This window comes from Pseudopipra pipra, chromosome 5 (genome assembly GCF_036250125.1).
Source record: "Pseudopipra pipra isolate bDixPip1 chromosome 5, bDixPip1.hap1, whole genome shotgun sequence".
Lineage (NCBI taxonomy): Eukaryota > Metazoa > Chordata > Aves > Passeriformes > Pipridae > Pseudopipra > Pseudopipra pipra.
Window position 1 is genome coordinate 46659254 of NC_087553.1, and position 12466 is coordinate 46671719.

At 43.2% G+C, this 12466-nt stretch overlaps 1 protein-coding gene across 1 annotated transcript in view; it reads right to left on the reverse strand.

Annotated features, from left to right (window-relative positions):
* PDZRN4 (PDZ domain containing ring finger 4) overlaps positions 1-10163 on the reverse strand; it is a 245761-nt gene extending 235598 nt beyond the window's left edge. Inside the window, exons 1-3 of the mRNA XM_064655948.1 lie at positions 9505-10163; positions 7289-7375; positions 3488-3592 (exon numbers count right to left, since the gene is read on the reverse strand). Coding sequence (XP_064512018.1) covers positions 3488-3592; positions 7289-7375; positions 9505-10110 — 798 coding nt within the window. The 5' untranslated portion in view covers positions 10111-10163. The remainder of the gene's footprint in view (positions 1-3487; positions 3593-7288; positions 7376-9504) is intronic.
* Positions 10164-12466: the final 2303 nt, after the last annotated feature.

The window sequence follows — 12466 nt, forward strand, 5'->3', positions numbered from 1 at the left end:
TGATGATTCTAAACATGCTTTGTATTTTCTCCCAGCAGCAAAGAGAATATTTCAAACTAGCACAGACTAATAGACAGTCCTGTGCATGGCTTGCTGCTTGTCTCCTCCTGAAGAGGACTCATAGGCAGGGTTGAAAGGAAGAAGACAGAGATCCAAAAGTTAGAGGTCTGGCAGGTTTATACCACTGCTCATATCCAAGGCTTTCACACCGTGAGTCACAGATAATCAGTGCTGCATCTAGTTTTATGAGATGCTTTTTATAGCATGTGAACAGTGTTTAGTCCTGGAACATGTGATGCACTGTGTCAGTTTAGGAAGCTAGATTTTTGGATAAAAGCTTCTGAATGCAGCAGAAGACCATGACATCTCAAGGAATCTGTGATATAGAAGTAATTCATGAGGAAGGGTTTCTCATTGATGAACAAATAACAATCATTTGGGGGTTGTGATAGGATTCCTGGAAGTACATATCACCAAAATGTTGTTTGTGCACATTGCTATCCCAGGGTAGCTTTACACTGCATAAACAAGTAATTTTTTCCACAGAGGAGTTCACTTTGAATAAAGAGGGTAATGCTGTGACCGAAATCTATTCTTCAGCAGAACAGTGAAAATTATCAGCAAGGGTCCTGTGACCATCCCCTATGAAGAACTGCAGCCCCTTGACACAGGGTAACTGGAGCTGTCACCCTTCACCTTGCCCTGTCACCCTCACCTACCACCATCTTGCCAACTCAAAGGGATTTGTTTCAGTTTTCAGGTCCTCAAGTACAAAATATGCTCACCTGAGAGTAAAGCCCAAATAAACACCAACCTTTTTCAAATTAAAGTGTCAGAGGCTCTATGGCCTGGGTACATTGATCTCAAAACCCTCCAGTAACTCAAGTCATTTGTGTGGCATTTTTACACTTAGAATAAATACCTTTAAGAAAGAAATCTGATTTCTCTTGTTGGCACCCTTCAAAATACTGTAACAATTATTTGGTGATGTTGCTGCCATAGATAATGAAATATATATAACATAAAAGGCAACACTACTTATGTCTGCCAGCCTTGGCTCACAATTCCAGCTGCCAATGCCATATGGCCATAAAATCTATTTGCTGCACTAGGTTACCCACGAGATGGTCATCTGAAATGTGCACAACTCACTGTAGTCAACCACATGCAGTTAATAATTGTTAAACATGTGATAAACCACTGAAACAAATTACCTTCCTTATTTAGCAACATGCCTTGAGATGAGATTTGTTCCTGATTTAATGGGATAGTTCTGTTCATTATCCCATAAGATACACATTGCTAAAAACACCCTGGCCGTCACACTCTCAAACAAATGGCTTAAGCTATTAAAGGCTCTTTGAACATCACTTTCTTCTGCTCTTGATTATTGAAGAATGGTCTCATAAAATAACACCCATTAGATCAGATCACCAATAAGTGAAAAGCAAGCAATAATATGTCCCACTTCCTATCAATTTCTCAGCAAAACTCATATTCCATATATCTGCCAACATTTTTTAAATAGTTACACCATCCAGATTATTTTCTCACAGCAAAAGCTTTCATATTGATCTTTCACAACCAACCACAGCAGTGCTGGCAGGACATCCTACTGCAAGAAGACATCAATAGCTATGCATGGGCAACGAAAAATTCAGTGTTCTGACTCCAGTTGCTTCCTGTATTTAGCATGGAGGAATAATTACTTCTTTGCATTTCATTTAGAAAGTCTTAATGTTATTATTTCTCCTCCTCTTTTTATTTTGGTCTAACAAATTTTGAAACATTGAAACATTTAGTAAAATATTTAGCCTAACCCTGAACACTTAAATGTTTGCCTGAATACAAAACATTATATACAAAGCTGTTGCATATTAATACGGCAAAAAGGGTGCTCCAATTCAGATCTCTATGAATACTTATACTAGATTGGACCTATAGTTTCACATAGGACTGAAATCTGTTTCAGCATGGTTTTATCCAGCCAGAATTTTTCAACAGATAAAAATCAAGAATCAGTTATGGTGGCATTTTGAGAAATGACCTTACGTTTAATAAATGCTGGTTTGTGACTTTATTCTTCCTTTCTCCAAAACCACTCAACTTCATCTTAAAAATCAAAGCACTATAAAAGCACAATAAAAGAAGGGAGGAAGTGTTGAGCAAATGCATGAAACTATATAGCTGATCAGTCTATAAAAAAATCAAATTAATGTGCTAAGTGAAATAGTAATGTCAGAAGAAAATAGATTTTATCACCATAAGGCTGCTGTCACAAAAAAAAAAAAATCGGATGTGAAAACTTTGGAATATCTTCGGGACATAAGTTATGCTGCAAGTTCAGTTCTGCTCAGACCACTTGGTTTCTGCTAGAGATGCATGTATCTGCCAGCTAAGAGCATAAGCTTTATTTTTCCAAGAAAACATATTAACTTGGTTTCACACACTGCTCTAGGCTCCCAGCATTTAGCATAATGCCAGCATTCAAACAGTCTTAGCTTATCTTTCTAATCCTTAACAGCTACATAACACACGAAAGGAGCAGCAGCTCCCTGCGTTTGTCTTGGAACCCACTTGTTTCACGTGTCTTTTTTCAAACACCCATTCAACTGGCAAGTTCACACCATACTTCTAAGCCTCCCCTAAACTGCCAAGGCTGGAACAATGTAGCCTAAACAAACCAAGCAGCACTGGTATGTGCTGTCACTCAGAATGGCATTAGAGCTGTAATGTGAAATGCCGTTTTGACAGCATCCTAAGGAGCCTGTTTCAGTCACTGTTTGAAACTGCTCCCTTGAGTCTTCTTACAGTGCTAATTACAGTTACACGTGTAGGCTAGACAGCAACCTATTCTTCTGAGTTATTGATTTTTTTTTTTTTAAATTGTTTATAGTTACTTTATGGGAAAAACTGCATTAAATGCAGGAAGAAAATAAATTTTCCATGCTAGTATATTACATGACCATGAATGAGATATATTGGCCTTGGTGAGAACAATAGATGATCTCCTGATCATACAGCAGAAAGTACTTCCTCTAATTCCTTAAGAAGTTTCAAAGCAATGCTCACCAGCATAGCTTCTATGCCATGTCCCAGAGTCACAACAGTAATACTCCTTACACAGGACAAAATCAGTTTCACTAAACCTGTGAATTTGCAGTCATTTGCTTGCCTTCTTTCTCAACTTAATGAAAAGAAATTCAAAATGCCTCTCTTGCTTGTTTAAGTGTCAACATCTTTTTTTCTGCTTAGATCAGCCTAATCCCAACACCAATAAAAATAAATTTATTTCTTGTTGGAAAAAAAAAAACCCTATCTTGTGTCTTCAATTCTAAGAAATTTTCAAGCAGTTCAGTGTACAAGAATCATGCTCAGACACAGCCAAAGAGGAAAATTACAACATACTTAGTGTAAAAACCATCAAATCCTTTATCAATCTGATAATATGACAGACTAATCCACTGGTGTGGGGGTTTTTCCTTACCTCAATAATCTTGTCATGAATTTGCAAGCCTTCTGCTTTGTCTGCAGGTCCATTTTCCAAAATCTTTGACACATAAATTCCCTCAGCAGATTCTCCCCGATTTTTCTGTACCAGGCAATAGGGAAGTTGCAAAAAGGGCCCCATTAGTGCAAGAAATGAGATGGTACTAGAATCAGCAACAACAAAAAACATAAATCCACCTCACTTTTCCAGCTAAGGATTAAGCTTCTTGGGGTTTTTTTTTCAACTTGCTTAACACAAAGTAGTCATTAATCAACAGGACAGAATTAATGAACTATTCCAGCAATTTTTATAAGATTACCCATTTACTTCCGGTTATTTTAGTCTAAATGAGACACAGGGTGCAGTGGTAATATGATCCCAGCTAAAATACTTAAAGTAAACCTCAGACTTTGCAGCAGCCAGTGTCTAGCACATAAATGCACAGGGGAAGATACTCATCAAAACGGAGGCACAAGTGTTTCTCTCAGGAGGGATAGGGCTCCTGCTGTACTGCTGCTTACAAACTTCCTTACTGCATTTGAAAATAAAGCTCCAAGGAAGAAAATTACATTAGTTAGCTGGCATGTAACAGTGATAGGATTTGGTTGGAACTGGTTAACCTCATAAATCCTATTCACATGGGAGATTGAGAACTTGCTCAACTATGAAATCCATACAGATCAGATGTGGACAAAAAGAGAACCCATTTCCAGTTGATCTCTAGACATCACCAAAGTACAACTCATATAAGGTCAAATTTAAAAAAGACAAGTTATCTACCACAGCTGCAACAATAACTGATGTTGTACATGCTGAAATTAGTTTATTCCACCAAATGATAGTTAAAAGTAATTTTAAATAGTTATTAATGAAGAAAAAAAATGCCTACTTAAGTTTTTTTTAAAGTGTTTATAAAAATAATAACCTAGAAAGCAATAAATGAAGGCATCTTTTTCCAGTTCATTTATGCTTTAGACAGCAGTTTATATGATGCTTATTTTCTTTCTGTAACTGGTGAATCCCTGACCAACATCACAGTTCATATGTGCACAGGTTATAATGTCTAGGTCCTATACACTCATGGAGAAAATATTTTAATAGATACTTTACACTATGTGGCAACAGTCCTATGGAGACTCAACTCAGATAGATTTCAGGCCAATAAATATTTGTTCAATACAACGTTAGTCAAGACTGACTTCATAAACTCCTTTTTTTCCCCCTTTGTCACAGTGACTCATAGGTGTCAGGTCAGAAGCAAAAGGGAAACATATTAACAGTTCCCATAATATTTTGAAATGATGAATAAGCAAATCTCCACTGACTTCCCATCTAAGTAGTGAAAAATGAAGCTCCGACAAAAGAAGCATAATAGCCATTAATGAAAATTCAGGAGGGACATGGTATGTTTTCAACTTAAGAAAACAAAAAGCTAGATTATAGCACCTTCATCCACACCCATTGTATTTCTTTTCATCAGAATTTCACTGGCTTTTTCAAGAGCAATTTATGACCTGTTAAGAAAAAAGGGTATTTCAGAATGGCTTGTAGTTCCCATTGGTTGTATGTGCTGGTACCCACCACTACTGATAGGTAAACACAGCACAAGGCATACTGAGCTCCAGCACCATGCCACAGAGCCTATAGGCTGTGCAGCAGCTGTGCCCACAGCACACACCTCCCTCCAGCCTGGCTTTGACATGGTGTCCTCAGAGGAAACAGTCCTTCCAGCTGGACAGAGCTGGGGCCCAGCAAAGCAGCTTTGCTCCCTTAGAATAATCAATCACCTCCCAGAAACAGACTTATGGGAAGCGAGTCCCTTTCTGACAAACTAAAAGACAGACCCGTGATGAATTGTTCCTTTCCTCTCCTCCTCCCTTTAGGTAGAAGGTAAACAGTGGGGAAGCTTATTATGGACTGAAATGAAACACAGCCAACAGAAAGTATGTATGTACGTTCCCCAAGTCACTAAAAGTCACCTGATTTCCAATGGGAAAAAACCTGCATTGTACTTATAAAACACAACATGTGGTGAAGGAACACATCCCCATATAGGTGACTAATATAAAGACATGACTGTTCTGCTCTTCTGCTGCAAGAGCCAATGCTTCACCCAAAAGCACTTTTCCCTTGAATGTACAGAGCACCTTCATGAACTCTTTCTGTCTTGTTATTAAACAACTCCTGTTCCAGTATTTAAGTTTTTGAGCAGAATTTTGTATTTTCAATATTCTGAGTCAACTCAAGCCTTTTTTTCCTGTCCTATCCTTTGGCTCCAGATACACTGAGATCTTATACTGCTAACTGGGAAATGCCAATCAAACACCTGTGGTATGCACATTTATCAAAATAAGTACAAAACACAAAAGAATTTCCAAATTGAAATTCGAAGACTCAAAAACACCTGAGACCCAGCGCTGCCTAACAACCCAACCAACTTCTTTTAATGGAAATCCATGACCATTTCCTTCTCTCCAGTCAGCAGTTCCCTCAACAGTGCTATGAACCTTTATATATTTATCATTTACTCCTTAAACTTCCAGAATATGAATTAAAAAGCCTGACATTTTGTAATATATAAAACTGTTGCAGTATGCACTGTAAACATCTAAGTACTTTAAAGCAGCTCAGTTGCCATTCCAAGTAAAGTGAACACATGCTCCCATTTCCCTGAAGTTTTCCTACAGATGTAAATAACAGAAGTCACAGTGCAATCCAATCTAAAGATTGTCTGGATTTTATTACTGGTATACTCAAAATATGAATATAATCAAAGCATGTGTATTTCAATTTGTATTCACTTGTGGTCTCAACCTTCCTCTGGAAAATCTAAGAAACTCTTGCTTTGGACTTACAGCACCAACATCAGATAAGTGCTGGTCTTCGTATTTACCCACAGGGAACAGTAATTCGACGGTGGACTTTGGCTAATGGGAACAGACTCTTTGGCACCACTAAATATAGCTTTAGAGCAAAAGTTTGTCCAACTAATATACAGGGTGCCACTCCACTTCTCAATAATAGCTGTAGGCTACAATTCTCCCACTTAACAAGAACCTGATCAGTACATAATTATTATCAAGCCTTTTTAATCAACTATTAATTTTCCAGTTTAACAGGTTTCTTTACCCTTCATATGCAATGATAGTCCTGATTAATGCTTTTGAAAAGATGAAAAAAAAAAATAACTAGCATATTCATGTGCATATTCTAGGTGGGGGTTAGTGATCCTTATACATATTCTATGGTTTGCAGTGAACTTTTTAAACCTCAGCTGATGAGATTGGATTGATTTAAGATACAGCATCAATCAAAACTGTTTCAATTCATATAGAAAAACTGAAAGCGGGCATGCCAAAGCAGGACATGTGCTCAAACTATCTGAGTTACACAAACAAATTTTCTTCTCTTCTTTAAACGGGGAAAAAAAAAAAGGCAAGCTGTTTTACAAAATTCCAATGGCCTAATCCTTCAACAATGACTCTTATAAGTAGTCCCAGAGATTTCCATTGAACAGTTTGCATGAATACATATTACTGACATGGGAACTAAGTGTAGATAATCCAAAGTTTTAGAGCAAAAATACTGCAAACACCTTTCCTGAAAATAAGAATAATCCAATTCTCACGAGACTATGGCTTCCAAAAAATGACACCAACTACACCTGATAAGATACAGTTCTTCTATCTATGGAGCTGATTCCATACTTACAGTCATCAAAAGTAACTGTAATTACTCATAGTGTATATAATAAAAGAAAGTATGGTCAAAATCACCTACAGTTACTTTTGTCATTACCTGATTGGGTCGTCCTCCTATAATATTGAATCCCAAAGTATCATTTTCTCTGTGTAGCATGATCATTAATGGCTTGGGTTCGCCTCCCTAAGAAGGAAGAAGTGAAATATTGTTAAAGAACACATTCTCATAAAGAAGTTCTTAAATGGGAGCACTAATGTACAAAAGATTTTTTAGCTGGAGAACATATAAGATAAGGCTTAAAAGAAAATTAGGCTGAAAAGACTTGGCCCTGGAAAGGAAAAAAAGAAAAAAGAAAAAAGGAAAAAGTCATGTGTCACCAAAAGGTAACAGGAAACACCTGATTACCTTCAATTATCTTCAGATTATCTTTAGCTGAACAGAAAAAAGTGCGGGGTTTTGGTGCGAGGAATACTCAGCACCACTGAAAAAAGTCAGAGCTCTAAATGGCTGGAAGTTTCCATAAATACAAAATTCTTATGTGTGTCAGCATTTCAAACTTTAAACATAGAGATTAAAATACACAACATAATAATTTTCAGACCCCAAAGCCTTATCAGTACACATTTCATAGCAACTTTCATGGAAGATACACACAGAAAATGAAAACTACCTCTTCATCCCAAACTTCGACTTCTCTCCAAAAAGCAAGCATCCAAACCCACATTTGTAAAATGTACCTTTTTTCTGAAAAAGGTTTAAAATATAAAGAAAACACTCGAAAAAACAAACGGAGTCAAAGTTAAAAATTAAAGAGAAACCTTTTCTTTCAATGGACCAGGTAAATAATTTTCTTAATATTTGAAGGCTTTAGTTACCTTATGTTATGCTGAAGCCCATATTTAATTAACTATGACGGAGACGTATTTTATTGCCGCATGATACATTTGATTTTAATGAAGTCTCTTTTTACTTTGTTGATAGTTTTCCTCCCAAACTCCTGTTTTATTCATTCCTCTGCTCTGAGCGGCGAGAAATGCCCGAGCGACAGTACCGACAGCGACACCTCCTGGCAGCGCTCAGAAACAGCGGATGCTCCTTCGCTGCCCAGGAGGAGCGATGCTCCACGCCTATTTCTAAACCTGCCATCTCCTTACTGAGAGTACAGTCATCTGTCCCTCCCTTCTTCAGCCACCACTTTCCTTGCTCACTCCACACTCCTTAATAGTCACTGCTGCTCCACTTCACATGACCTTATCCCACCTGCCAAGAGATGAAGCGAATGTATGAGCACACCTCTCAAATCTGCCAACCTAAACCTCACGGATTAGCTAGCCAAAATACACTAAAAACAAATAAATAAATATTCAAGTCTTCAAACAAAAAGTTTTCCAGTGCCACGAAGACCTGTGAGACCTGTGTTCCTAGGCATACGGGTGTCCTGCAAACAACGTCTCTTTCCCGTTTCCCATATGGCAGTCAGATGCCTAGCACACTACATTGCTTCAGGTGTGAGTTTGGCTTCTTTCTACTGAGATTTTGTTTCTCAGAATCCGTGAAGATTTGGGTAAAACTCTTTGTATTAAAACACTCCTCGCCGCAGCTGCAACCATCATTGCCTGAGCCTGCAGTGTGAGCTTCCAGCCAGGAGTTAATACTTAAAACCAACCAGCTCCATCACAGCGAGTGAAGCCAGCCCAGTGGTACTCTTGGATGGTTTGTTTCACCCAAAGGAGCCGAGTCGGTCTTTAATCAGTGCCCTCGGACCTGAGAGCGCAGCACTGCTCCCGGCCTCTGCTTTCAACGGCGTCACTCATACGGCAGAGACTCTGCTGTCCTTTCACCATCGTTTCCAAAGTTCCGTCGGAACCGGGAGCCGTCTGCCAGCCCAGGAGCGAAGCCCTCTCCCCTCCCGCCCGCTCCCCATCCTCCCTGGCCGAGCAAGCGCTCCGTCACTGCAGCTGCCAGGCACTGCTGGGCTCGCCACAACTCAAGGTTTCGGCTACTGCAGGGTGTCGGAAAAGGGACCGACAAGAAGCGTATCCCCGGTGGGGGCTGGCGGCTCCATCTCCCCGAAGGCGGCGAGGGACGAGAAGGGGCGGCTTTCACCGCCCGGGAGATGTGCAGAGGGATCGGGCTGGGTCCCGGCACGGAGTGCCGTGGTGGTGACTGCCAGCCCCAGGGGACACCCCCCGCACCATCACTCGGGCCGGTCGCTCACAAGCCGGACACCGGGAAAGCAGGTTCGAGGGGAGCACAGCTAGAGAGCGGAGGCCGGTGCGCGGTGCCCCGCCGATCCCCGCCACAGCACTCACCTTGCCAGGCTGGCTGCCTGCCAGGTCCCTGGTGATGCTGCTGATGTGGCTCATGTACTGCCCGAACTTCGCCTGGTACCGACGCGCCGTCAGCTGCACCTCGCTCTGCAGCGCCGACAGCTGCGCCAGCAGCGACTTCTCCCTCCTGCTCCAGCGCAGGGCCTCCCTCTTCAGCTCGGGACCCGGCTTCGGGGCGTCGCCGCCCCGCAGCTGCCCCGCCGCGCTGCCCCCCGAGCGGCCGGGTGGGTGCCCGGCCGGGGGCTGCGGCTCGGCGGGGCCGGGCGGCCCGTAGCGACACGCCGCGAGGTGGGCGGGCAGCTCCCGCAGCCGCACGGTGCGGCCGCAGCCCCGCGGGCTGTAATCGCACTTGACCTCCAGCTTCTGGACTAGGCTGCGGAGGGGCAGGACGGGCCGCAGCTCGGCGGCCGCCAGCGGTCGGCAGCGCAGCGGGCAGCGGCGGCGCCGCGCCGCCCAGGGCAGCAGGCAGCCGGCGCAGAAGACGTGCCCGCACGGCGTGGACAGCGGCTCCTCCAGCACCCGCCTGCACAGCCCGCACTGCAGCTCCGCCGCCACCGGCCCCGCGAACCGCGACGTGTCGAAGCCCATGGCCCAGCCCCGCACCGCGAAACTTTCGGCGCCGCTGCCCCGGCCCGGCCCCGGCGCCGCTGGAGCCGCTCCTCGCGGGCGGGCGGGCGGCGAGGGGCGGGCGAAGGAGCGGGGCCGCGCCGGGGGAGGCGGGCGGCAGCGCCGACACGGAGATACCAGCAGCTGCCCCCACCCTCTTCCATTAGCTCGCCCTCCCCGGCACTACCGCCCCACGCCCAGTCCCGGCACCACCTCCGCCCTCCTGGAGCATCCTCGCTGCGCGACGGGGCGAGGGACCGAGGCGCGGGAACCCGCCGCCACCTGGCCCGCGCACACCGCCCTCCCCCTGCGGCTGCTGTCCCGGCGGGTCACTCGGCGCTGGGCTGGGCTGTGGTTGCGGAAGGAGAGTTGACAGGCTGCGGGGCAGCGAGTCTCTCAGGCTCTGACTGTTGCGTAGATGTGCCGGTAAATAACGCGCACATGTGAGCGCCCCTGTTTCATGTCGCTCCAAAAGGCTTCCTCCTCTCTTTTCCTCCCGTTCTGGGATACCCGTCAGAGCACAGAATCTTGAAGTCTCCAGTACTAGTGCTCTCTTTGTTGCCACACCACAAAGGAAATTCAGTCAGGATAAGAAAATTGCTTGTTTAGCTCCCTTAAACAACAACATATCTATAAACAACACTTTAATTTAAAGAAAAGCTAAAATGTAGCAAAATCGGGAAAAGCATAGTTAATATCAATAGTCAGCCTGGATTCTACCCCTTCACTGCTGCATAACCCACAACACACTGAAACATGAGACTCCTAACACATTCCCCACATAACTTCACTATTGAAAACACAGGGCCAGATTGCTGCCCCCCAGCCCTGTGCAAAACCTCCCAGAGCAGAGGGGGATGGAGCTCTCTGAGGGGTTTCTTCACACGTGGATCAGACACCATCACTTTTGGAAAGGATGACAGGTTTGGTCTGTTCGGGCCAAGATCACAGTGTGTTTTCTGGGTTGAGAATTCCTGAGGCAGAGCCGGGGTGTGTCCTTACCAGTTCAGCAATTCCTGCCTCAAACTTTTAATCCCATGAGCATCCCTCTGGGAAAGCCATGAGGGCTTTTGAGACCTGATAATGAATAATTCTTTTCCATGACTAAGCAGACATCAGGGGACAATGCAGCAGAGGCAAATTTTTTTCCTAAAGCAAGAACATACCTGACCTAGAACTGTACCTGGGATGGCAGATCTGTTATGTCTATCCATAATTTACTTATCAAAAGATTGACAATGCCTCATAGAACCTCTACAGACCAGAATGCTACTGAGAAGCACCACCAACCTCCCATTTCTGACTTGCCAAACAGAAACCTATAGTTTCCGTTCAATTACCATGGTCATAAAATAAATAAGCAAATGAACTGCACCATCAAATAGTCTCTCCTCTTGAAGACAATGCTTTGCTCATAGGGTCAGAATCAATGTCATTCTAAATGTTATAGAAAATTAAAAGCGTTCTCCTCTCCATCTTTGAATTTAGCCATTCATTTTTCCTTACTATTCGTTTATACTATCTCTTCTGTCCAAATCTCCTGATGTACCTCCTTTACCTCATTATATATGGCCCAGAGTCTCAGATCTGAACACAGGCAGTAATGTCTCCATTCATAAATTAAACTGGGCAGAGAATAGGCCCTGACAGTGGCTCATGATCTGTTAAACTGGTATTGCCTCTGCTAACCTGCTAGTGTGAGGATTGAAATAGTTTTGGCTGAGACCCACGAGCAGCCTCCCAAACCACATTCAGGCACTGCACAAGGGTTGCAGGGGCAAATCCCAGGAGATATTTTGGGATAGCTGCCCTGTTTTGGGGGTGGCAGGTTAGAGGTGAGACTTTGAGTTCTTCTGGGGTCCCTGGCACATTTTATTCACCAGTACAAATGCAGTCAGAGGGATGAAGTAGCCAGGTTTGAGCCTCAGAACCTTTATGCTTCCTTTAGATTAGGTGATTAATTAAACAATGGGTTAAGATCCCCATGGTAGGCATACTTGAAAAAAAAACAAAACTGTCCTTTCTGGCTCAATTTGGGTGTTGATGAAATGTCAGTGCACTGGCAAAACGGTTCCAGGTAGTTGCACCTTTTTCTCTGTTTGTCCTGGACTAAGAAATTAGCTGTCAGCATGGATGGCAGTGCAGGTGACTGGGTTTATAGCAGAAGTAAGGAATGCAGGGTTTCCAATGCAGGAACTTGTAATACAGACAACTCATCTAAAGGTAATAGCTGTCTGCATACCAGACCTCCACAGAAATGGATACACGTAGATAAATAAATGCAAATGTTACCAATCTGCTTACATGGGATTATTCCTACAATTAGTTCTATTAGTTC